At 44.3% G+C, this 27976-nt stretch overlaps 1 protein-coding gene across 1 annotated transcript in view; it reads left to right on the top strand.

Annotated features, from left to right (window-relative positions):
- The window catches only part of TGM2 (transglutaminase 2), a 132959-nt gene that overhangs the window by 45742 nt on the left and 59241 nt on the right, over positions 1–27976 (top strand). The window contains exons 4-5 of the mRNA XM_082272015.1: positions 4420–4538; positions 27051–27179. Of these exons, the coding sequence (XP_082128141.1) occupies positions 4420–4538; positions 27051–27179 (248 nt within the window). The remainder of the gene's footprint in view (positions 1–4419; positions 4539–27050; positions 27180–27976) is intronic.

Genomic DNA, 27976 nt, shown 5'->3' with positions numbered 1-27976 from the left:
TAACCCCTTGGAGCGTAAGCCTTTTTCTGACACTTGTTAAAGTTTAAAGTTAAAAATAATTTTTTTTTGCTAGAAAATTACTTAGAACCCCCCAAAATTATATATATATATATATATTTTTCAGCAGAGACCTTAGAGAATAAAATGGCGATCGTTGCAATCTTGTATGTCCCACTGTATTTGCGCAGAAGTCTTTGAGGGGCGGGAGCTGCTGGCTCAGGCTTTCAGCAGCTTGCTGAGAGGCTTAGCCGGGTGGCGGTCCAGGCATGTGGGCGGATCCTGTCCATATGGTCGCGATCTTTCCCTAGCCTGGACTGGCTCTGTGATGTCAGCTGACAGTGGGCTTCAGTCCGCTGTCTGATGGGAATGGGCCATAGGAGTGCAGAACAAACTGCACTCCTTTGATCCACAAGAGAAGTACAGACAAACGAGATTTGGCTGTACTTCTCCTCTAATTGATCCAGAGTTATAAACAGCTGATGTTGCAAATGTCAAATTCAAGCTTGGTCCTGCCTTGTGAATCTCCTTATTGGTCTGTAAAGCTACCTATCTTGATCAATAGGGAGACTTGGAAAGAAGGTAGGAACAAGCTTGACGTTTGCAGGAAAATCCTAACCTTGGCTCATGTTTTCATCATATGCCCAGTTTGGTTTATTCAAGTTTTTGACACATTTACTGTCACCTTTTACCCTAGAAACATGGAGGCTGCTGTTACCAGCCTCTCCTTCTAAAAAATTATAGCTGCCTGACTGTCATGGTGACACTTTAGCTTTAATATTGAGACATATAATCTGAAGGATTCCTGACTTTTCTTTGACTTCCTGATCTGTATAATTGTTTACCTAGAGGTTAGGCATAACAGCTAAGCACCTAGCATATTTAGAAGGTCAGCAACGGTGGTCCCCATATTTACAGTCTCTCACAAAAGTGAGTACACCCCTCATTTTTGTAAATATTTTATTAGATCTTTTCATGTGACAACACTGAAGAAATGACACTTTGCTACAATGTAAAGTAGTGAGTGTACTGCTTGTATAACAGTGTAGATTTTCTGTCCCCTCAAAATAACTCAACACACAGCCATTAATGTCTAAACCGCTGGCAACAAAAGTGAGTACACCCCTAAGTGAAAATGTCCAAATTGGGCCCAATTAGCCATTTTCCCTCCCCGGGTGTCATGTGACTCGTTAGTGTTACAAGGTCTCATGTGTGAATGGGGAGCAGGTGTGTTAAATTTGGTGTTATCGCTCTCACTCTCTCATACTAGTCACTGGAAGGTCAACATGGCACCTCATGGCAAAGAACTTTCTGAGGATCTGAAAAAAAGAATTGTTGCTCTACATTAAGATGGCCTAGGCTATAAGAAGATTGCCAAGACCCTGAAACTAAGCTGCAGCATGGTGGCAAAGACCATACAGCAAATTAGTGGGACAGGTTGAGAAGTTGAGTGCATGTGCTTAGCTTCATATCCAGAGGTTGTCTTTGGGAAATAGACATACGTATGATTGCTGCCAGCATTGCTGCAGAGGTTGAAGGGGTGGGGGGGGGGGGTCAGCCTGTCAGTGTTCAGACCATACGCCACAGACTGCATCAAATTGGTCTACATTGTGTCATCCCAGAAGGAAGCCTTTTCTAAAGATGATGCACAAGAAAGCCCGCAAATAGTTTGCTGCAGACAAGCAAACTAAGGACATGGATTACTAAACCATGTCCTGTCGTCTGAAGAGACCAAGATAAACGTATTTGGTTCAGATGGTGTCAAGCGTTTGTGGCTGCAACTAGGTGAGGAGTACAAAGACAAGTGTGTCTTGCCTACAGTCAAGCATGGTGGTGGGAGTGTCATAGTCTGGGGCTGCATGAGCCGGGGAGCTACAGTTCATTGAGGGAACCATGAATTTCAACATGTACTGTGACATACTGAAGCAGAGTATGATCCCCTCCCTTAACGACCCCAAACACACCTCCAAGACGACCACTGCCTTGCTAAAGAAGCTGAGGGTAAAGGTGATGGACTGGCCAAGCATGTCTCCAGACCTAAACCCTATTGAGCATCTGTGGGGCATCCTCAAACAGAAGGTGGAGGAGCTCAAGGTCTCTAACATCCACCAGCTCTGTGATGTCATCATGGAGGAGTGGAAGAGGACTCCAGTGGCAACCTGTGAAGCTCTGGTGAACTCCATGCCCAAGAGGGTTAAGGCAGTGCTAGAAAATAATGGTAGCCATACAAAATATTGACACTTTGGGCCTAATTTGGACATTTTCACTTAGGGGTGGACTTTTGTTGCCAGCCGTATAGACATTAATGGTTGTGTGTTGAGTTATTGTGAGGGGAAAGCAAATTCACACTGTTATACAAGCTGTACACTCACTACTTTACATTGTAGCAAAGTGTCATTTCTTCAGTGTTGTCACATGAAAAGATATAATAAAATATTTACAAAAATGTGAGGGGTGTACTCACTTTTGTGAGATACTGTATCTCATAATAGCTTTACTTTAAAGTATATGTGGAAGTCTTAGAACCTCTTTCAAATTGTTGTTGCTGTTCGTGTCCCTGCTGGGAATATTCACCCTGTCTACTGGCTCTGGAGATCATTGTCTCCAGGACAGAAAGTTGGGTTGTCGCAGGGACAGAATCTAGGGAGAAATCTTACAATGGAAAAATCTGATATCTCCTTGTTTTTGAGGGATCTCCTTATCCTATGGTGTCTTTAGGGACAGGAAATTAAGAGAAATCTCCAAAATTGAAGAGACCTCAGATAACAATGGCCACCACACTAAAAGAAGTAGATCTCAAAATTTTACTGGGATCCTAGAAGCAAAACATAGCTCATGCCGTAAAAAAAATCAACTAGTTTGAGACTCACAGGTCCCCTTTCTCAAAGTGACAGACCACAGACAGAGAGACTCACAGGTCTGTATTTTTTTACCGCATGAGCTAAGTTTTGCTACTGAGATCTCAGTAAAAATTTGAGATCTACTCCTCTTGGATGCTGTCCATTTTTGTCTATGGATTTACACATTATCTTCATTGGCCATGCATCCTTTATTGGGTGTGAAAGATGAAGGTACAAGATGGATGTTTTGCCAATTTAAAAATAAAACGACAGGGTTCTTAACCATTCCCGAATCTATTCAAAACTAAAAAAGTTATGGCTTTACATACACTCTAAGCAGTTTTCCAAAGCGGGTAATAAGAGGTAAAGTATTTACATCCCCTTTGTCCCCGTTATGAGACCAGCACCGAGTGTATATTTTACCTGATACCTATGGCCAATGATCATATTCAGTACAGATGATCTACAATCATAGCGAATACACCATATATGACAATGTGAAGTATACTGTATGTACTGTATTTACAATTTAGCAGGGACCGGCGGAGATTTGATCCATGAACGGGCAGGCAGATTGTACCCAAGTTGATCCATCGATTGACTTGGCTACAACCAGCATGTCGGATTCCTAGCATGCAATCATTGCCAGTGGCTTTGACTGCTAACAATACTCACTGTGTTTGCCCAGTGGAGGGAATGGGGGGGGCGCAATAGCTCCAGGGGAGGGATTCCCCCAACAACACAGAATCAAGCGATTTTCTTTCCTAAAACCCGTGGCTGCAGGGAAAAAAAAATCACATTATCTATTGCCTGTTTGGATGATACTCCCAAATATTAGCATAATAAAGCAGAAACCAAATTACAACAGGAGGGCAGCCCTTGAGCTCCTAGGAGTAGGGGGCAGTGCGGTTAATTTTTATTCTTTTCTAAAAATTAAGTCCTAACCAGGTGCGTAATAGCTCCAGGGGAGGGATTCCCCCATCAACACAGAATCATGCGATTTTTCTTTCCTAAAACCTGTGGCTGCACAAAAGAAAATCACATTTATCTATTGCCTGCTTGGATGATACTCCCAAATATTAGCATAATAAAGCAGAAACCAAATTACAACAGGAGGGCAGCCCTTGAGCTCCTAGGAGTAGGGGGCAATGCGGTTAATTTTTATTCTTTTCTAAAAATTAAGTCCTAACCGGGTGCGTGGGAAACCAAATACAACTCAGGCATCTGAGTGGGAATTCAGCTTTTTGTTCCTGTTTACGATTTACAGTATGAAATCCAGAAACTAACAGTAATATTTCCAACTGAGCGCTTTGTGCTATTTTTCAGTATTTTTTTATATGAGAAAAATATTTTTTTGCTCTGTAAGGCTTACAAAAAATGTTTTGTTTCACAAGCAGCAACCATCTGTAATACCTATATGTTCTGTGCCGTGATATTATTCTCCCAGCTGTTCTTCGCTCTCACAAATTCCCGTTCAATTTATTTTAAGCATGTTGATTTTTTTGACATTTGTGTTAAGGTCACTGTAATAAGAATTGTGCCAGGGTCCTTCATTCAGTGTAACTCTATCTCCTTTTCTTAGAGGACTCCGTATATCTAGAGAATGAAGATGAACGGATGGAATATGTTCAGTGTCAATTTGGGATCATCTTTCAAGGCACCAAAGACTCAATGGACCCTGTTTTTTGGAACTTTGGACAGGTACATTCCGGGGATGCTTTTCTTAATGCTGCATTTATGTTCTTAAAAAAGAAAAAAAAAATGTGAAATGTGGACTTCCAGGAAAAGACAAATCCTTGTTTTTTGCTTTTGAGTTCTTAAAACAGGATTCTGGCCATTTTTTTTGTGATAGAGTAAGAAAGGTTTAGAACAGGCATGTCCAACCTGCGGCCCGGGGGCCACATGCGGCCCGGAACCCCAGGCAATGCGGCCCACTGCCCCCTGACAATTTTTTTTTTTGCTAGGGTGGAAGGAAGTCGGGTCGGGGGCATGGCCACAGCGGCTTCCAACTAACAGTAGGCAGAGGCTGCCTCGATGGGGAGGGGGGGGGGGGGTGGCGAGCATGTGCAGTGTTTCTGACTCCTACCACCATGACCAATTTAAATCACTGAAGTGGTCATGGTGGTTAGAGTGTTCCTTTAATATCTCTCAGAAGAAGTAAACCTCTGTATACTGATTCCATTTCATTTGATCGTCCTCTAGTTGTGTTAAATTAGTACACGGGGTGCGGCAGTGCGGGAAGGCGGCATTTTATTACTTATATACCCTAACTATAGTATATATTTTATATGCGGCCCGAGAAACTTTCTCTACACTCAATGTGGCCCAGAGAAGCCAAAAGGTTGGACACCCATGGTTTAGAACCTTTGTCAGGTTTTGGATTGCAGTGTTTGTCCTCTTGGGGAGATTTCCATCCACTTCCTGTTCTGGTGATATGACAGGAAATCAGAGAAATCCATCCCAAAGCCCGGGGAACCCCACCTTTGGAAGTTGTAACTGTATTACACCTTCATAGGTAGATATTCCCACCACCTCCTTAGTAGATTTCCCCACCACTACTCTTGTGAAGAGCAAGAAAATATCTGTAAAACTACTGATGGGTTTATAAGGCGAAAGGTCAGAATTATCCAAGGTATGGTATTTTCTGTCACTCTCTATAGATGGGAAAACTGCACAGTTAAGAAGCAAGTAGGAAAGTGATTGATGGCTTTGAACTTTGGTGTTGGCGAAGAATTCTGCCAGTGCCATGGACAGCAATGAATAGAAGCAGAAATGGATCCTTCAAAAAATTAAGCCCAACCTTTTACTAGAAGCCCAAACTAGGTTAAAGCTGTGTTATATTAGACATATTCGGGGAGATGTACTAAAACTGGTGCACAAAGAATCTGGTGCAACTGAGCATAGTAACCAGTTTCCAGGTTTTATTGTCAAAGCTTAATTAAATAAGTAGAAGTTAGAAGCTGATCTGTTGCTATGCACAGCTGCATCAGATTCTGTGTGCACCGGTTTTAATAAATCTCCCCTATTATGAGAAAAACACATTGACCAATAATGTGTGCACAATAAGGCCTCGTTCACATGGGCATGCCTACCTATACACCTGTCCAAAGGGCTAACTTCGTCCACAGAGGATGCTCAGGTGTTCTGTTTATCCACGAGCTGTCAGTCCCATTCACGTCTTTTGGGATGCGGCAGCTGCTTGGACACAGCCGCTGGTCCCAATTTTACAGCCACCCAGGCACAAGTTTGTGTCCCAGAACTCATGCTGTTTGCTTTCAGGGACATGCACCTGCGCGGCTGTAAAATTGGGACCAGCAGCTGTATCCTTGCAGGCAATTCATGCCAATAGACATAAATTGGACTGCAAGCACATGGATGCACACAATACCTGTGCCTATGGTTGGGAGGATAGGTACGCCTGTGGGAATAAGGCCTAGTACATGTAATGTCACATGGTAACTTGCATTGCCTTAGGGCAAGCCATTTACCCACCAAAAATTAAGTAAGCACGATTTTCTTTTTTGACACAGCGCACCACAATGCATGGTGGTTTGTTGCTGTGCAATGCAATGCATGGGCTTTGGATGTGCATTTCCTTTGAAAACGGATGGCATTTCAGCTGACTAATGCTGTATAATGCGTTGTGGTAGGGTGCTCGTTACCGAAACGCACCGCAGTAGGGTAGCTGTGAGTGGATTGTAGTATGCGAAAGTGAATGTATAGCCAAAACTTTTCTTTGGGTCCCATTTGGACTATTGCATTGCTGCATTGCTATTCTTTTTTAAATGGCACCCCAGTGCACTAAGCCAATGCACATGCCAGTCTGCCACAATGCACAGCAACCCACCATAGTACACTGCATTGCATGAAATTTTGTGACATGTCAGATTTTCAGGATGGGATGGGTACATTTGCAGTCCATTATTTTCTATTTGCTGCCCTTGCACAAGGTACGTTAATGCACAAAATAACATGCATATAATGCTCATGAGTTGGAGCACTATAAAAATTATAGGGAAGAGTTAAAAAAACGTGCTGTTTGTGTCCCTTTATATTTGCATCTCAGATAGTATAGGAAAATCTCTACAAAGTGATCGTAATCTGCTCCTAGACAATTTTCGCCTAAACAGGTGTCCCCATTATTATTATTTCAGGTACTTATATAGCGCTGTCAATTTACGCAGCGCTTTACATATACATTACACATTCACATCAGTCCCTGCTCTCAAGGAGTGTACAATGTAAGGTCCCTAACTCACATTCATACATACACATAGTAGGGCCAATTTTATACAGGATCCAATTAACCTACCTGCATGTCTTTGGAGTGTGGGAAGAAACCGGAGTGCCCAGAGGAAACCCACGCAGGCACAGGGAGAACATGCAAACTCCAGGCAGGTAGTGTCGTGGTTGGGATTCGAACCAGCGACCCTCTTGCTGCTAGGTGAAAGTGCAAACCACTACACCACTGTGCCGCCCACTACACCACTGTGCCGCCCATTGGAAGATTTTCCTCTTTGCTCTTATTTCTGTTTAATTTTTATTTTCTCTGGTGACAACTGTAACTGCTGAATTGCCCTTCATTCTGTCTTGATAACAATGGTCGCCAGGACAGAGAGGATGACCCAGCGGAGACAGCAAAAAAAAACTTGACAGTAGTACTAGGACTTCCTCACTATAAAGTGTATATATGTCCGGAATTTGTTTTTTTTTTCAAACTCCCCATTCTTTGTTGCAGTAAGAGTCTGTAGGACTTGTGCCCTTCTAGTGACAGTTGTACCCCTTCTGAGGTTCCTTATCTCCCCAGCGCAGACTGCCCAATCCCTCCTCTGCCCTTCCTTCTGTGCTCAGATCTTCTCAGGACACCTCGCAGTGCTGAAACTCATCAGCAACACTCAGACATTGGCATGTATAGAAAACTATTCTTAATTCCATAAAAGGTTTTGGATAAAAGGAGTCATCACAATTGGGCTCACTCAGTGAGATAGGAAAAATAACAATGAAAGCCTACGCATCTCAGTGAGGAATTGCTGACTTTTTCCAGAGTGCAATGTACCATATTCAGAGAGTAATAACTTATTAACCCATCAGAATCATTATTTCACTAACACGACTACTACTGTAAGGGCATGTGTGCGATCTGCTACAGGTATCAATGTATTCATAACAAAACCCCAAATGCAAATCGCAAATACAGTGCATTTGCCTGCACCGGATCACATGGTACTGCACTACTTTTTGTGCCATTTTAGCCTGTTTAAATGAAAAAGGCTTAAAATCGCACTGCAATGAATAGCACAGGAAATCAACATTAACACATATCACCATTGTGTGTGATTCAGGTATGAACTGGCCCTAAGCCCCGTACACGGGGGCTGAATGACGGAAGACATTTTCCAGTTAAAAAAAAAAAAAACGGCTGACATTCCGCCCGTGTGTATGTTGGTCTGTCTAATAAAAGCCAACCAGCTTCTGTCGGACGTGCATGCTAAAAAACCAGCACCTGACCGACTCCCGATCAGTGCTCTTCTCCAATGGTAGAGCCTTGATCTGAGTGTTCTACCAGAGGGGGCGTCCCCCTGTCAGAACGCAACAGCTCAGCGGGGGAGATTACTGAACTAACCTTGCATGGTTAGTACAGCAGTTCGGACCGGAGCTGACAGTTCAGCACTATTTGGGTACAAATAGTGTGTACCCAGCTTTAATCTTCATGAACATGGCGGTACCGGGGATGTAAAGCATACAGAGCCCGTATAATACCATCCCCAGGTACCGCAAAAAGATAGTGTGTGTTCGGAATATGCGTCAATGCTAATGCTTTATGCATACAGCCACCTCTTAATGGGCGGCTGTACGAGGTGGCAGCCCATTCACACTGATCCGACTTGGACCAGTACAGGAACCGTTCTAATAGGAGCGACACAAGTCGCTCCAACTTAGAAAAAGGGTCCTGTACTACTTCGGGGTGACCTGGAACGACTTGCATAGACATTCATTTTATGAAGTCCGTGCAAGTCGCGCCAAAGTCGCGGTGAACGCGACTTCACAGGTCGCCCCCGAAGTCGTGCCGCTGCATTGTGAACCGGCACTTAAAGTGACAGGAAATCCCTACTTGTCACCAGATCAGGTGTCTACATTGAAAGTTTCCATCACCTCCTTTTCACCTCTAAACTGTCTTTTAACTGTACACATTTTTTTACATGATGGGATTGCACAAGAGAAGTTGTCAGACTTGGACCTCTTAAACTGCTGAGCGTGCAAGCTGTGTAAACAATGACACAGTTCACGCCTCTATTAAGTAACAGCACTTGTACTAACTTGTGAACAAAATTACAGAATATTTGTTTTCCTGTAAATTAGCAAAAACGTACAGCTAGCTACTTTATGTAGTGATTGCCAGTCACAAAGCACAGCGTCTCGCTATTTGATGAAGTGTGCGAATATTGCAAAAGTTTGACAACCGGTTAGAAATACACACAGTTCAGTAAATTGATTTAAAGAGAACCATTGAGTACACAAAATGTGGAGCAGCTATAGCAGACTTGATTTTAAAAAGAAAAAAAAAAGAAAAAATTGGGAATGCTAATAAATTAGGATGTAGTGAACACCCTCTAGTAACCTGAAAGGGAATAAGTTCCGTGCTGTGGATATCTTAATGGATGATTACACATTGTAAATCTAATACAGGCAGCGCCAATTACCCACTCACTAACCACCCTCTAGTAACCTACCCACTCGCACTTTTTTTTTTTTTTTTTTGAAAAACAAATTTATTGTGGTATATAAAAAGGTACAAAAAAACCAAACATTCAAAAGGAACACAGAAGAGGTACATCATTACACAGTACACATGAGTACATCCATAACAAAAGGGGGTATGGCATAACTGTCAAGTACATGTGGTAGAAACTAAGATACATACGTGGAGAAGAAATCACGTGATCACAGGGAGATCATAATAGTCTAATAGTCGGGGGGGGGGGGGGTGTATGTCCCACCCAGGGCTGCTGTTAGAAATCGCGGGGCCCCGTACAGACTACCTGGCAGGCCCCCCCCAAGAATATATTAAAGATATATTTAGCTAAAATTACAACAAAATCACTATTATCAGACACAAATATAACATAACTCGCATAATTCCTGCTAAATCTAAAAAAAAAAAAACTATGTTAAATAAAAAAGAAGATGAGATGAGAAAAATATACAGGCTGGGCAGTTGGAGCTCAGTGATCAGAGAGACAGAGAGAGAGAAACAAAGTTACAATTTACAAATAAACTCCTGAGCAGAGATAAGTGCTGGGAGGGGGGCCCACACAAGGGATGGGAGATTAGCGAGGGACAACTGTCTCTTTCTCAACAGATAAAAGCTGATAGCAGGGAGAGGGACAGATCAGATTCAGGTGCTGGAGGAAGATTTCTGTATTTGTTGTCCATCACTAATCCCCCTCTCTGTGTGGGCCCCCCCTGTGTGCTCGGGCCCTCTACAAGAGGGCTGGTGGTCCCCCCCTATCAGCGGCCTTGGTCCCACCCATCAGATCAATAGCAACAGTAGGGCTGAGGCACTATTCGTCTCACCCAGGTTCTTGATCGCTACAAGTCTGTGAGATTTCCAGCAATCTGTTCCTGTCAAATTTAGCAGAACAACCCCTATGCTTATAAAGCAACCTTTTATACCAAAGGGTAGAGTTCACCTCCACTATCCATTCTTGCAAGGTAGGGGTCTACCCACTCACTCTTAAATATACAGTAGATTAAAGAGTGGGGCTCTATGGGAAAAAAAAAAACAGCATACAAAAAAAATTAGGGAGATAGAAAGAGTAGCCTAAAGCACCATATCTGATGAGCCCCCGGGGAATGGTATGTTTGCCTTTAAGACAGCGTTGTCTTTTTTTAATGGTGATGGTGGGAAGGTGTTTTGTTTGACACCCGTTATGTAGAGAAATTATGTAAAACACAAGGCCCATGAGCCGAATCCGGCTCCCCAGGCCATTTCATGTGGCCGTCGCACCCAGTGCTTTTTTCAGCTGGAACTTGGTGGAACTCCGTTCCGCCATCTCCGGCTCTTGCAGATCCCTGCCTACCCTGCATGCACTTGCAGCAGGGCACAGTAGTGCCAACCAATGATCTCCCTTCAAGTAAGAGAGAGACATGGAGCCACCTAAACTGCCGGGAGGTACTAGAGCCAAGCAGATGAGATGTAAGGAAGCTTTTTGGGTGGTGGGGGCACTCTGTACTCCACGCACTCCTAAACTTTGCACACTACATACTTCTTATCTCTGCACTCTGTACATAGCACACCCATAAACCCTGCACTCTGTATGTCATACACTCCTCAACCCTGCAGTCTGTACATAGTGCACCTCTGAACTCTGCAATCTGTATGTAGCACACTCGTGAACTCTACACTCTGTACACTGCATACTTCTAAGTATCTAAGTAGATGCATAGTCTTACAGATACAACCGGCCCTTTGAGGACAACCCTAATGCTGAGGCGGCCCAAATGAAATTGAGTTTGACACCCATGATCTACATGTTGCATTTGCTTATACAGTAATCCCCCCGCTCCATCGCGGTTCCGTTTTTGCGGTCCCGGTAATTCGCGTTTTTTTTTTGTAATGTTATTTTACTATATAAATCATTAAAAATGAAATATTTTTGTGTTTTCCATAGCTCTTGCTATGTCTCTTAGTATCTTTTATGTGTTTAAATGAGTTTCTATTGTTTTAAAAGTGTGTTTAAAGACCTTAAAATGCTTCTACACGTACAGTGCAGGGGCGGACTGGCCTGGGGGGAAAGGTGGCAATTTCCCCCTGGGCCGCCTGGATTCCCTGTAAATGGGCCGCTGTGCTGGCAGCGCAGAGCTGCACATGTCCGGTACTGGTGGTGTGCTACTGCTCGGGCGGCTCCAGCGCGGGGTTAACAGAGTGGAGGAGCAGTGACAGAACGCCTCTCTCACTCACTGCAGCTACGAGCCGATCGTCCTGTGACAGGGCTGAGAGTGTTGTATCCCTGCAGAGCACAGCCCTTCCCCCCTCCTCTACACAAATGGGAGAACAGATCTGCTCTGTCTTCTCCCGCCCCTCTCTCCCTGTGCACGCTGGAAACTTCAGATCCTAAACATGAGGCATCCGACAGTCACATCCTAAACATGAATCTGCTGACTGAGCCAGTGAGGCTGCTGCTGGGACTGTACAAGTGAGTGACCTGTGACCACACTCTCCCCTCTTTACTCTTTCTTCCTACTCCATCTCTACAGAATACCTCTCCCCCAGCCTTGTTTAACCACTTGCCTACTGGACACTGTCACCCCCTTCTTGCTCAGGCCAATTTTCAGCTTTCAGCGCTGTCCCTCTTGGAATGAAAATTGCGCGGTCATGCTACACTGTGCCTATATGACAGTTTTATCATTTTTTTTCCCCCACACAATTCAAGCTTTCTGTTGGTGATGTTTGCTTAAAAAAAAAAAAAAAAATGTTTTAACCACTTGCCAACCAGCCGCCACATTTATACGGTGGCAGGTCAGCAGGTTACCATGTACGGCGGTCCAAAGGAGCGATCCTGGGGACGTGTGCCCACTCGCCAGCAGGGTAGCCAATCCATGGGGGCCAGCAGCCACAATTGCCACCAGGCGCCCGCAATCACTCCCCTTGGAGAGAGAACGGCGGTCTGCTGTTGTAACATGGCAGACCGTTGTTCTCTCAGAAATCAATACAGAGCTCCTATTATCCCCCTTTTTAGGAACACAGGTCTCTGTGTTCATTTCACAATACCATCCCCTCTAACAGTTAGAAAACACCCCTTAGGCTCACACTAAACCCTTTGATCGCCCCAGGGTTAACTCCTTCCCTGCCAGTGTCATTATTACAGTAACAGTGCATATTTTTAGCACTGATTACTGTAGTAATGTCACTGGTCCCCCCCAAAAGTGTCAAAAATGTCAGTTAGGAGTCCGATCTGTCCACCGCAATGTCACAGTCCCGCTAAAAATTGCTGATTGCCGCCATGAATAGTAAAAAAATTAAAACAAATAAAAATGACATAAATATTTCCCCTAGTTTGTAGACATGATAACTTTTGCATAAATCAATCAAAATACGCTAATTGGGATTTTTTTTTACCAAAAATATGTAGCAGAATAGAAATTGGTCTAAAATTATGAAAAATTTTGATTTTAATTTTTTTTTTAATTGGGAATGTTATATTGCAGAAAGTGAAAAATATACATTTTTATTTTTTTTTGCAGAATTGTTGCTCTTTTTTTGTTTATAGCACAAAAAAATGTATTTGGGTACAGCATTGCACGACCGCGCAATCGTCAGTTAAAGTAACACAGTACCGAATTGCAAAAAATGGCCTGGTCCTTAAGGGGGCAAAACCTTCCTGTCCAGAAGTGGATAAAATGTTTTTCTAGGTAGCACTGATGTGGAGGCACTAATATGCCTCACTTATCGGGACTGATGTGGAGGCACTAATATGCCGCACTGATGGGCACTGATAGGCACTGATAGGTAGCACTGATGTGGAGGCATTAATATGCCGCACTGATGGGCGGCACTGATAAGCAGTACTAGCAAGACATTGTGTTGCTCCAGGACAAAAAGCCTCCGTTCAAAGTTCAGGCTCAGAAAGGAAATTCAGGTGCACGCCCTGGTTTCAACAGAAGCATATGGAAGAAATGGACTGGATAGTGGCACTCCAAAAAAATGAACCATTTATTGAAGAAAAAAAAGATACAAAAATACATGAAGGATGATCATACCATAGCGGAGATGATGACACTGGCAGCTAACGCATTTCACACCCAAGCTGGTGCTTAGTCATAGCATGATTGGAGTGCCGCCATCCAGTCCATTTCTTCCACATGATAAGCAGTACTGTTTTGCACTGATGCAATGATGGGCAGCACTGATGAGCAGGCACTGATGGGCACTGAAAGGCAGCACTGATTGGTGTCACTGATAGACACAGACTGGCGTCACCTGCTGGGCAATGCTGAGGCTGCACTGTAATGCTGTGCTCTGATTACCTGTACAGGTCTCCCCTGCGAGGATGCTGCTAATCTGGCTCTCCACATTTACACGTGATCGGCTGTGATTGGACACATAATGAGTTGCTGCATTGGCTCTTCAACAGATCGGGGTCATGCCATGTCATATATGTCTTGCTTCATAACATCAATACCCAATATAAAACCAGGTGGGCATGGATGGAGAGCTGATTCAGTGGTTCAACGGGCCACTTGAGTAGACTTGCCCTCCAGGCCTAAGGCTGCCAGCCCTCCCCTGGTACAGTGACAGTAAAATAAACATGCCTACAATGCATTTTAATAGGGTTTTTCTATTTCGCGGAATTTCACTTTTCGCGGCTGGGTCCGGAACGTAACCCCCGCAATGGAGGGGGGTTTACTGTATTGTATTTACAATAAAATTTGATACTTTTTACTACACCTATTGCAGGTTGATATGTTTTTGTAACCATTCCCCGGTGGCTCATCAGATATGTTGCTTTAGGCTACTCTTTCTATTTGCCTAATTTTTCTTGTTTGCTGTTTTTAAAAAGACCCTGGCACCAGATCATTAAGAAGGAGGCAGCAGCAGGTAGAGTGCCCCTTGCCATCCTAGCCTAAAGCTGAGTACACACTTATCAAAATTTGGCCAGTTCAGCAGGAACCCCTGTGTGTTCAACAGAAGCCAGCTCCTGTCAAACGGTCTTACTGGGAAACCAGCATTCCATTATTGGCTGCAGAGCTGATCTGTGGGTTCTCCCACTGGTTCCCACTGTCAGAATACAATAATGCACCAGGGGAAATCATTTCATCCACATTGCTTGTGTGAATGCAGGGAATTGTCAGGCTTTTTTTGTTCAACCTGCTGGTTAAATGAAAAAAAAAACTGTCCATGTATACCCTGCTTAAGGGGCTCTTGTGTTTTTCTTGTTGCACACAGTGTAAGGAGACACAATTTTAGTCTCTGCGTACAAGGGTGGCTCCTTAGGATGCTTCAAGAAAAAGGAGTAACCCTGAAAAAGGAAGCCTAGGGAAATGGTCATGGCACCAGCTTTAACAGGAACATAGGAAAGGATTAAAAGATAATCTTACTGCATTCTCAGTAAATTTTGAATCAGCTGCTGAAAGTTGAGGATTTAATATCACATTAACTACTTTAATGCATGTTTTTTTTTTTAACCTGTAAAAGCCTCATGGGTTTATACCACCAAAAGACCTGAGATTGCTGCTGGGTGTTGCCATCTTTGATGTGATGTCAGCAGCCTCAGATCTATCGACCTAGTGAGACCCAATAGTGTTCCCCTTTGTTCCTCCTCCAGCAGTTACAAAGGGCCATTTCACTCTCCTTTAGACCTCAGGGGGGGTGAACTGTGACCAGAGTGAGTAGAAAATGCCCTGATGACAGTGCTCAGCCCCAAGGTTAGTGAGCAGTGGGATTAAGGAATAATACTTGCCAGTGGAAGGAATAGTACCCCATCCTCAAACTAAATCTCTCAAAAACTGAGCTGGTAATATTCCCTCTCGCCCATGCCCCCATCCATGACTTTTCTATCAAAATTAATTATGCAACCATCAACCCCCCCCCCCCCCCCCATGCCAGGGTACTAGGTGTAATCCTGTACTCTGACCTGTATTTTCAGCCCCAAATCCAATCATTGTCAAAAACTTGTAGACTTCACCTCCGCAACATCTCTAAAATTCGCCCCTTTAACAACTGAAACTACCAAGCTACTCATCCACTCCCTTGTTATTTCTCGCCTCGACTATTGCAACTCCCTTCTCATAGGCCTACCACTTCATAGGCTATCCCCTCTTCAGTCTATCATGAACGCTGCTGCCAGGCTTATCCACCTTACCAACCGCTCAGCGTCTGCCTCCCCTCCCTGCCAATCCCTACACTGGCTCCCGATTGCCCAGCGAATTAAATTCAAAATACTAACCACAACATACAAAGCAATTCACAACTCTGCCCCGAGCTACATCACCAATCTTGTCTCCAAATATCACCCAAATTGTCCACTCCGCTCCTCTCAAGACCTCCTACTCTCAAGCTCCCTTGTCTCCTCCTCTCATGCTCGTCTCCAGGATTTCTCCAGGGCCTCTCCCATCCTCTGTAACGCTCTACCTCAACCTGTACGGCTATCTCCTACTCTAGCTGCTTTCAGGCGATCCCTGAAAACTAATTTCTTCAGGGACGCCTATCACACCGCCAACTAATCTGCCGTCAGCTCATTCCCTACTCTTACCTCTTGTAACACCTGCCCCACCCCATTAGATTGAAAGCTCTTCTGAGCAGGGCCCTCTAAATCCTCTTGTATTTTATTGTATTGTATATGTACTGTCTCCCTCTAATATTGTAAAGCGCTGTGTAAATTGCTGGCGCTAAAGAAATCCTTATTAATAATAATAATTGTTGGTGTCAGTAGGAGGAATAGTGCCCCACCGTTGGCATCAGTAGAGGGAATAGTGCTGCCGTTGGTGTCAGTAAAAAGAATAGAGCTCCATTGTTGGTGACAGTAGAAGGAATAGAGCTCCACTGTTGGTGACATTAGAAGGAATAGGGCCCCACTGTTGGTGTCAGTAGAAGGAATAGAGCCCTATTGTCGGTGTCAGTAGAAGGAATAAAGCCCCATCGTTGGTGTTAGTAGAAGGAATAGAGCCCCATCATTGGGTTCGGTGGCTGGAATTGGGAAAGGGATGGTCGGCATTCAGGATGACATCCAAAAAATGGTATTACTTAATTGAAAAGACATGTACAATGCTGTAAAACATCCTACGCATTTCAGACATTAGTCCTTAGTCAGTGGCAGGAATTGTACCCCATTGTTGGTGTCAAAGGAAGGAACAGTGCCCCGTAATTTGAGTCCATAAGAGGAATAGTGCCCCATAATTTGAGTCAATAAGAGGAATAGTGCCGCATAATTTCAGTCAATGGGAGGAATAGTGCCGCATAATTTAGGTCAGTGGGAGGAATAGTGCCCCATTGTTGGTGACAGTGGGAGGAATAGTGCCCCATTGCCGGTGATAGTGGGAGGAATAGTGCTCCATTATTGGTGACAGTGGGAGGAATAGTGCCCCATTGTTGGTGATAGTGGGAGGAATAGTGCTCCATTATTGGTGACAGTGGGAGGAATAGTGCCCCATTGTCGGTGATAGTGGGAGGAATAGTGCCCCATCATTGGTGTCAGTGAGAGGAATAGTGCCCCATCATTGCTGTCAGTGGGAGGAGTAGTGTCCCATCATTCAGCTTCGGGTGTGGCTGCTGCAAGGTTCTCTGGCTGTGTGTCTGGAGCTGCTCCAGGTGATCTGTTTGAGAGGGGAGTGAGGTGAAATCCCTCCCAGCCCTGCTGGCTCCTTCCTGGGGAGGCCATGCAGGCCAGCGGGGCCTCTCCTGCTGGAGGCTCTCAGACATCCCCTGGGCGGATGGATGGCACCCCTGCTCCTGTGCAGCCCGTGGTTGGTGATCTCTCTGCACCTGGTGAGGATGAAGATGCTGGATCCATTCGGGAGCGAGTGGTGGCCGGGATCAAAGTCCTCAATAAGGAGAGAGACAAGCTCTACAAGCTTAGAGCGGATTTAAAGCGCCTGAGAAAGCAGCGTGAAGGCTTGTTCAGCAAGAACCGTGGATCAATGGATTCAGAGGTCCAATTAGCGAAAGTCCGTGTGGATCATCAAGAAACTATCGTGGCCATGATGGAAGGCAGGGATGGTCCCTTCAGGGAGAAGTTTTGCAATGAACGGAGGTTTGCAAAGATGGAGGTGGAGGAGGAGACCCCCGGTTCTGACCCCCTTCCCCCTCAAGGTGAGGTAAGCAGCCCATTGCCATCTCAGGGCTCAGGAGGCATGTTGAAAGTTATACAGGTAATGGAGTCTCCAATGCAGGAAGATCAGCTGGTGTTTGGTGATGTGGAGGACTTACCTGAGAGTGTGCCTGATAAAGTAAAGTATATAAAGCCCCAGCTTACAGATAAAACAGTTTTTGTGCCTTTTAGCACCTTGCCTAATGATGGGTTTCCTAATGACACTCCGGGTGATTCCCCTATGCTCAGCAATGTTGTGCCTGCTGCTGATGTCTCTAAACAGGAAAAGTTGTGTTTAAAAAATGACATTTCTGCTGAAGAACCACAAAACCCAGAAGAGCCGATTAACCCCCCTTCTGCTGAGCTTAAAACTATTTCAGTCACTGTTGAACAGGACTCTACAGCGCAGCAGCAGGAAACATCTGGTACTGCATCAGAAACAGTTATCCCTAATAACATTGCAGGCATGGTGGATCCCACCATTATATGTGGAACTGATAATGCTGCTTGTTTAGGCCAAGCTGGTAAAAATAATAATAGTAGTGTACCTGATAATGTGACATCAGTGTGGGGTCTTGGCCCTAATAAGCCTACATTTGCACAGGTGGTAAGCTGTGCTCCTGGCAATATCACCAAGCCAGGGTTACAATCAAGGAGGAGCTCTGCTTCTAATCAGGGTTTTCCCTCGCGGGCTGCCACTATGAGCACCATTGGATCTGGTATTGGATCTATGGCTTCTGCTGGGGGTCCAAGGCGGAACGTAGTCCTCCTTAAATGGGAAGGTGGTGCAGTCCCTCTAGCAAGGCGTATGGTGGTGGACCTGATCTTAGATATGGGTTTTGGGGCTAATGACCTATATGCCCTGATACATGTGGCTGGAAGCCGGGAATACACAGTTAGTTTCACCAGACCAGAGGGTCTTGACTTGTTCTGGGAACGATATATGGCTCGGTGCAGGTCAAGACCCGAATGGGAAGGTCTGGTGCCAGTGGCAGTTTCCCAAAGGTCAACAGTGAAGAAAATTACTATTGTCCTTACAAATGAGAGTGTTCCTGCTCGGGACTTAGAGGTCTGGTTGAGAAATTATGGGGATGTTTTGACCAGGCCGGATAAAATTCATGATGAGCGTGGCATCTGGACCGGGGGTTGGTCGGTAACGGTCAGGTTGGCTAGGGATGGGAATGTTGTCCGTCACCTGCCCTCCTCTGCCTTTATAGGGAGGGATAGGATGACCATTTTTTATCCCGGTCAGCCAAAACTGTGTCACCGCTGTGGAGAAAAGGGGCATTTTAGCTCCTCTTGTTCAGCTCTGATCTGTTCAGTGTGTCGGGGGCAGGGTCATGTGGCCAGGGACTGCACCCAGGCGATAAGGTGCAACCTGTGCCTGCGCCTTGGCCACCCCTACAGCCGATGTCCTGAAGCCTGGCATAATATGGATAGAGAGGTGATAGATGATCTGTTAAGGCTGGACAGGATGGAGGATGAGGCCCCTGTTGTACCACCCTCCTCTGCGGTGACTGACCCCCCTGGTCTTGTGCAGGATCCCTCCCTAGTCCCTGTGCCCACCCCTCCTGTATCTGTAAGTTTTCCTTCTGTGTCTGTCCCTGTGTCCCCCCAGCCTACTGTACCGGCTCCTCTTGTGTCAGAATCTGCCAAGTCTGTGCCCCCTGAGTCAGTTATTCCCGATCAGTCTTCCCTTCCTAAGTGTGACCTTAAAGAAGCCCCCCACCCACCAGGAGTGGTAGAGGGTACCAAAAAGGGTGCTGCTGCGGCTTCCTCTGTAAAGAAGTCTTCTGTGAAGACTTCAAAGAAGAAGAAGAAAACAAGAGATGAAAGCATCTCTGAATCTGACCTTCAGTACCTGGAGGAGAGAAGGAAGGTTGTGAGGCGGAAGAGACAGACGGTGAGGACGGAACAGGGACAGGATGCCTCAGTGACTGTCTCCAACCGTTCTAGGGCTTCTGCTTGGGATATCTCCTCATCTGGGGATTCTTCTGAGCAGAATTCAGAAATTGAAATGGAGTTGGAGGAGGCTTCAAGAAAGAGAGAGGCTTCTGGTGATGAGCAGCAGAGGGGAGCTAAGAAGCAATCCACCCAATAATCCAAATGGCGGTTCCCCCTCCGTTAAAAGTGGTGACAATAAATGTCGCCAGCATTAAGTCGGTAAGAGCTCGTTCTATGGCCTTATTTTTGTTCAGCCAATTAGATGCTGAAATTTTATTTTTGCAGGAGACTAGGCTCACCTCCTTGGCAGATATTCATATGGCCAAGAGAGAGTGGAGGTATGGTCCATCTTACTGGTCTCTTGCGGCCGAGCCTTACGGCGGGGTGGCGGTGTTGTTTAAAACCGGCATGGTAACTGTCCGGCGGGTTATTGAGGTGGAGATTGGGAGATGTATGGTCTTAGACGTTCTTGTGGGAGGGCAGGACCTGCGCCTAATTAATATCTATGGGCCGCACACAAAGTGGGACAGGAAATGCCTTTTTACAAGGATCAAGCCATTTCTTTTTACATCCCGGCAAGTGGTTTTTGGAGGTGACTTTAATACTGTGACTAGGCCCAAGGACAGGAAGGACTTCAATGACCGGCTGGGATATGATAGCGTTTTTTTAAATAGTATGGTTAGGGATGCTGGTCTTGTGGATGTGCACATTAAGCACCTCCCGGATGACACAGGGTTCACATTTCATCGAGGTAATAGTCAGAGTAGAATAGATAGGTTTTTTTTGAAGGAGGCCTCTGCTTTCTCACCCCCAGTGGTGCAGGCGATGGAGTTCTCTGATCACTGTATGCTATCTGTGGTCTTGAATGCTTCAGATTTCCCTCAGAGGGGCAAAGGCATCTGGAGATTAAATTCGACTCTCCTTGAGGAAGAACATGTTAGACAATCCTTTGAGGAATTCTTTCAGGCACAGGTGACCATCCTGGACTTTTGTAGCAGCAAGGCTGAGTGGTGGGAGCTGACCAAAAAGAGGATTGCTGGATTCTTCAGGGGCCTAGCCAATAAAAAACAGTTTAATAGATACATGACCTACCAACGTTTGCGGAGGAAGCTGGATATTCTTGTCTCGAGAGGAGGAGATCCTGGGGCAATCTCTGAAGTGAAAATCCTCCTCAGGAAGTGTCAATATGACCGGCATACCTCTTTGGTTCTGGAGCGGGACTATGGGAAATACCACTCGCCTGACCCTTACCAGAACTGCAAACAGGGTGTAGCTGTTAAGATGGTCGTTGGCCTTAAGGATAGTACAGGTTCCTTGACAAAGTCCAGGTCAGGGATCCTGGAGGTCGTGAGGTCTTTTTATGCTGAACTTCTTGGGAGGAAGGAGCTTGACCGAGACAAGATGGAAAGCTTTTTGGACTCTATTCCAGGTCTAAATGGTGGAGATGTCCCTTTGATGAATTTGACAGAAGAGATCACAGTTGAAGAGGTGACGAGGGCAATTGAACAGCTTGCCATCAAGAAGTCACCTGGACCGGATGGTCTGACGGCTGAGTTTTACAAAGCCTTTAAGTCTATTCTGGCCCCACATTTGGTAGAGATTTTTAACAGTTGTCTTGCTGAGGGGGTGCTTCCCCCTTCCATGAGACACTCAGCTGTGATTCTTCTTTCAAAAGGTAAAGATCCTTCGATGATTGAGAATTGGCGCCCCATCAGCCTTCTCAATGTCGATAGAAAGGTGCTGGCGAAGATACTTTTCTGGCGCCTATCGGCAGTAGCAGAGTCTTTGCTTTCTCGCCATCAGCACTGTTCGATCCAGGGTAGGAGCACCTTCAAAGCGGTTTTAGCTGTCCGGGAGGCCTTGGAGCAGTGCAGGGCTGCAGGCTGGGGAAAGTATCTACTGGCATTGGATCAGGCAAAGGCTTTCGATCGTGTCAACCATGAGTACCTGTGGTTGCTCTTTAGTAAGTACGGTCTGCCGGGTGGTTTTGTCGATTGGTTAAAAGTTTTGTATAAGGGGGCAGAAAGCTTCCCTCTTGTTAATGGTTGGGTTGGACAGTCCTTTGAGGTTGGTTCTGGGGTGCGCCAGGGTTGTCCGCTGAGTCCCCTGCTCTATGTGTTTGCAATCGACCCCTTCATCAGGAGGCTAGAGAGCAGCATGTTGTGTGGGGTACCAGTGGGAATCCCGGGTGAGCCGCCTTTGAGGGTTGTTGCCTATGCGGATGATGTGTCAGTGATTGTCACTGGGACAGATGAAGCGGAGGAGGTGGTCTCTCTGACATCACGGTACTCTGAAGCATCAGGCTCCAAGATCAATCAGGAAAAGAGTGAAGTTTTTTGGATGGGAAAGGAAGGTGAGGGGTTTGATCTCCCGGACACTTTTCCAGTGCCCCAGGAAAAAATTAAGATATTAGGCATTGAATTTGGACCTGGCGATTATGGCCTCAAAAACTGGGAGGGCAGGCTGGAAGTTGCCAATACTAAGGTGGTCAGCTGGAAGAGATGGAAGTTATCTCTGAGGGAAAGGGTTGATCTGATTAAGACTTACCTGATACCGATCTTCTTGTATGTCAGCCCTGTCTGCATCTTGCCAGTGTCTCTCTATGCTAGGATCTATAGTGTGTTCTTCCAGATGCTGTGGGGGAACAGACTGAACCCCATCAAGAGGAATGTCACCTATCTATCCAGGAGGGAGGGTGGCTTAGGTATGGTCAACCCCGTTCTTTTCTTTTCACTGCTATTTCTCAAGTTTAACATTGGTAGTATGCTTGCAATGGAACCTCCTGGATGGGCAGGCATGTTTAGATCTTGGTTTAGGCCTTTTCTGCGACTTTGGGAAGAAGGTGGCCAAGTGAAGAATCTCAGGGGTCATCGTGGTCAGCTCCCAGCCTATGTCGATCCGTGTCTGAAGTTGCTGCGGCAGTGGCGACTGTCGGCTGAAGATCTCAGATCCGCTCCGAGGAAAGTCCTTATGAGCCGAGTCTTGAGTGAAGTCTTTCATGACCCACTGGCCTTAAGGGATTGCCCAGGCCCAATTTTGAGGGAAGGGTTAAGATTGATTAATTTGGCTAGAGTCCCCCTTAAATTCAGGGATCTGGCCTGGTTGTGCTTCCACGGGAGGCTCTATGTTCGGGGCAATTTGAAATTCCGCAGTGGGATGGATCGTGGTTGTCCTCGGGAGGAATGTGCAGGTGAGGAGGAGACTATGGACCATTTTCTGCTTCGTTGCCCTTTTAACATAGAGGTATACAAACAGGTTGGGCGGGCCCTCGGTGTTCCTTTCCTCTCCAGGCTGGGTTATGCTGAGTGGGTGTACGGAGCATTCAATACTGGTGGGGGCTTTTGTTTGGATACACTTTTTTTAGTTAGTTTAGTAGTCCGTTATTACACATGGAACGCACGGTGTCAGGTCACCCTTCGGCGTAAAATCCTTCCTGTTCAGGTGGTGGTGTGTGACATTCTGCATGAGGTGGGGAAGATTCGGGCGCTTGAGAGAGACAAGTGGGGTCAGAGGGCTTGGCTGAAGGCGTGGAGGGGTTTCAAGCCTCCCTGACTGCCAGGAGTCTCTTTCCCGGGTGTGGCTTTCTGTCTCTTATCACCCTAGATTTTTTCTTAATGCTCAGTTTTTGATAAATGGCTGCATACATAGGTGATGGGTTGTGCCTCTTAGGCCCTCTCTGCTGCTTTATGTAAATAGTTTTCTAAGAATGTTGGAAGTGGATTATGTATATATTGTATATATTCTGCACATGGATGTGAATTCCTTTGTTTTTTTTGTTGGAATTTTGTACTATAGTTCTGTTTTTTACTTTTGTATAAAATATGTTGCTTGATTCTTTTCAATAAAAGATCAATAGTGCTCCATTATTGGTGACAGTGGGAGGAATAGTGCCCCATTGTTGGTGACAGTGGGAACAATAGTGCTCCATTTTTGGTGACAGTGGGAGGAATAGTGCCCCATTGTTGGTGACAGTGGGAGGAATAGTGCCCCATTGTTGGTGACAGTGGGAGGAATAGTGCCCCATTGTTGGTGACAGTGGGAGGAATATGCCTCATGGGCCAGTTAAAGGCAAGCAAAGGGCCGCCTCTGAACTTCCATCCTCCATGCTTGTCCAGGTCAGGAATGCACTAGTTAGTGAGGCCAGGATCAGAATGACAGCCAGAAAACATATATCTTTTAATATCAAGTCAGCAGCGGCAGTTTGTTCACACAGATTCACTTTAAACATTATAATCTCATCCATAGAGTCATGCAGAGTAGAGTTTCAGTCTAATTAAAAAGCAAGATATTGCTTTAGAACAAGGAGTTCCTGATGTTAAACTACTAAGAGGCAAATTATACTGTCACAGTAACTAGCCCCCAGTGGATTCTCCAGAACAATACATGAAAGTATTTCGGAGAAAGAAAACAGGAAGTTCAGCTCTCGGCAATGCCCTGGGTGTCTTGGGACAGGAAGTCAAAGGAAATCTCTCAACAGGGCCACCCACAGTAATAACAAACCTGACTAAGATTCCTACCCTTATGCATGATATGAAAATTAAAGAAAAATGACTGTATTTTGTCCATTTGCATTTATTTAATAGGAGTGCACGGAGCTTTATCTTGTAAATAAGGAATAGCTTCTTTTAACCCTTCTATATCCTTTACTACAGACTGGATTAGGGTGCAGGGAGGCTTACTGATAAAAGCCATGGATGCTATTTATGGTGGGGTCCATCGGCTGGAGAAGGTCACCGTAAAACTGCCAGAGTCATCGTAGCCTGTGGCAAACAAAGATGGTCACTGGCTAATTTGAAGTTTGTAATAAAGGAGGATATAATAGAGAGAGGAAATGAATCACAGAATCAAAAAACAACTATTCAATAGTTGATAATGAATATAAATGATAGCTGTTGCCACCACAAGCACATAAACGATAACTGTGTGAGTATTAAACATGTGATAAAGGGAACTACATGATAATTCAATGGTACATTATGTGTGTACCAAGACACTATTTTAAAATTCTATGCATAGAGAAAGAAAAAAGTCCATTATTTCAAAAGTCCAAGACAATGTATGGAACTAAAATCTTCTATATGTGATCCAAGTGAATACTGAGCTTGTGCCGTTGCGTACCCATGTTGTCTACAGATTACTAAATTGAAAACGCTTTTTATCTACCAAATTGTAAGTATTCTGTACTATTAAGAAAACCCTTTATTGTACGGTTTTACACTATGTGGAAGTTTTTTGTCTTTTTCCGTTGGACAATTTATTTACTGAGCATTACTGGAGAAGAATTTATCCGTGCCTGACTGTGATGCTGCTGACCCCCTATTGAGCGGTTTCCATTGAGGGTTGATGTGGAGCATTCCGGTGTGCGGAGAGCTGAGTGGAGAGTGGTGGAATAGATTTCATCTACTTTCTTCCCTTCCCTACTAGGTGTTTATACTAGTGATCGACCGATATAGTTTTTTTATTGCCGATACCGATATTTTGGTCATCGGATATCAGTATCGGCCGATATTGGCCGATTTTTTTTTTTCGGACATTTAAAAAAAAATTATTTTTTTAATTTTTTTTTTCACAGGTACTGTTGTGGAGGGATCTGGGGGGTCTAAAAGACCCCAAACCCATCCTCTGCACTTAAAAGCATTCAAAACGCCAAGTTTGGCTGTTTTGAATGCTGTCAATTTTTTTGAATTTGGCACTGAGTACCCGGAAGTGATGTCATGATATGTTTTTTACATGAAGACCCGATCAGAGCCGAATGCGGCTTTGATTGGAACTTCTCTTCGGCGGCCGTGCAGGTAGGATGCCTGGGCGAGTCGCGGGAGGGGGTAGATGTCCCCTCTCGCTCCTTGTAATGACAGCCGAGCGGCTTCTCAGCCTCATCGGTTTTCATTACAAGACAGCTGACTGTCGACTATGGATGCCGGTACCGGGGTGATGCCTCTAGCTGCAGGCATCACTCTGGTACAGCATTTCCCCAAAATATCGGCAATATCGGTAACCCCAGGGGCCGATTCCGATATATCGGGGAAAGTGCATATCGGCCCTCGATATATCGGTGTTGCCGATTAATCAGTCAATCCCTAGTTTATACACCACTGCTTATGTTGACCCAATAGGCGTATGCCAAACTGGGTCTACTTTATGTTGGTGGTGGTGGTGGATTTTTTCACATTGGGTCACATATTATATAGAAGATTTTAGTTCCACATGATGGCTTGGACTTTTGAATTTATTAACTTTTTACTTTCTCTATGCACGTAATTTTAAAATAGTGTCTTGGGACACACATAATGTACCATTGTATTATCATGTAGTTGATTTTATCACATATGTTTTAATGCTCACACAGTTATAGTTTGTGTTTGTGGTGGCAACAGCTATCATTTATATTCATTATCAACTATTGAATAGTTTTTTTTTTTTATTTTGTGATTCATTTTCTGTGTGTATTTACCTTTCAATCACTAGTGCTAATTAAGATATAGTAGCGCCGCACATATTATTTTAATTTTATATACAGAGTGTCCTCCAGTGCTGGGACAAGGTTATCTAGAGCCCAGGGCGAACATGCCAAATTGCGCCCCCCCAAGATGTATGAGCATTACTTATCTGCAAACCTCCCCAAATATCCCCTCCTAGAATAATTCTTATCCCCTGCCACCCCCTAATCTCCCCCTCCTCACACAAATCCCTTTCCCCCAACCTCCTTGTGGTGCCCCACCTCACATGATACCCCAGTGCCCAGGGCAGCCATCCCTCCTGCCCACCCCTTGTCCCGGCCCTGGTGTCCTCTGTTGTGCTGGCTGCTCATTTTTGTTATTTTAAGGTTATCAGCACGGTATTCTTCTTTTTTCTTTATATAACAGAGAGAGGAAGGGCAAAGAGAGGGCTGGTGAAATGTTTTAAATATATTTATGCATTAAATTAGAGAAAGCAAAATTATATTTTGCTACAATGGGCTACTGCAGAAAGTTGATTGTCCCTTTAATACTGTATAATAGCTACAAAGTGAAAAATACAGTTTAAAAGGAATCTGTCCGGACTGAAATTGAAGCTACCATTGCGGAGATGATCAAGGGGTCAGAGGTCACCAAGATTCTGAACCTCGCACACTGTCTCCTATCTTCTGAGAGTATGGTGGGTGAAGTAGGGTCATATGTAAGCTTGTACAGCTATGAGAACAAATAATGGTATTTTTGCATTAACCCAATTGTGACTGGTTCTTATTATTGCATTAACCCAATTGTGACTGGTTCTTATTATTGCATTAACCCAATTGTGACTGTTTTTTATTAAAGGGTAACTGCAGTTTCAGAATAAAGACAGACTCATATAGGTTCTGATGTGCCTGCACTGATCTTGCCATAGATAATAATAGTGGTATCCTTCTCAGACACACAGTGCATTCAGAGTGCTATATACAATTATTGTTAATGGTAGGAATTTATTTTCTTTTTTTGTCCAGTTTGAAGATGGAATCCTGGAAATCTGTTTCATGTTGTTAGACTCCAACCCCAGGTACATAAATGACCCCATTAAGGACTGTTCCCGGAGGAATAATCCAGTATACATTAGTCGTGTCGTCAGTGCAATGGTGAGTACTAGATATTTTGGAAGGAGAAGATTTGGTATATATTAGGGTATGAAAAATTTAAGTTTAAGTTTGTTAATTTTACATACTATAACTGTGACATTTTACATGCATGTCATACATATCACTCCATTGACCATTAAAAAAAAAAAATATATATATATATATATATATATATATACCGTATAAATTAAAAATATAATGTATATATACACACAGGCTTTATCATGGCTATCTGCATATTAGATAGGCAGAGTTGTATAAAGTACTCGAAACCCATACTTGAGTAAAAGTACAAGTGCTCAATCAAAAAGTGACTTGAGTAGAAGTGGAAGTGCTCAATCAAAAAGTGACTTGAGTAGAAGTACTAAAGTATTCAACATTTTTTGTACTTAAGTATTGCAAGTAGTTTTTTTAAAAAATTTTGCTACTCAAGTACTGAAAGTAAAAGTACCAGTAGTTTTGAAAAAAAATTGCTACTCAAGTACTGAAAGTAAAAGTACAAGTACTGTGTTATGTAGTTATTAAAGAAAGAAGTCAAAAGTTTGAACATCATTTTTGTTTATTATTTCAAATGCAGCTTTTATTTATACATACAGTAGCATTTTTTTTTCGTATGCGCTGATAATACACATGTTTTGAGCTTCATGAAACCTTCCATCTACTGTTCTGGCAGTGGTAATTTTTATAATTGTAACGAGTAACTATGCAGCACAAAAAAAAAAAAATTGGAGTAGAAGTATTAAAATCATCGAAAAAATGTAGTGAAGTAAAAGTGGAAGTAGGAGAAAAAAATTCTA

Source organism: Pelophylax lessonae (genome assembly GCF_965119305.1).
Source record: "Pelophylax lessonae genome assembly, chromosome: 11".
NCBI classification, from domain to species: domain Eukaryota; kingdom Metazoa; phylum Chordata; class Amphibia; order Anura; family Ranidae; genus Pelophylax; species Pelophylax lessonae.
This window is presented reverse-complemented; position numbering and strand designations above follow the sequence as displayed.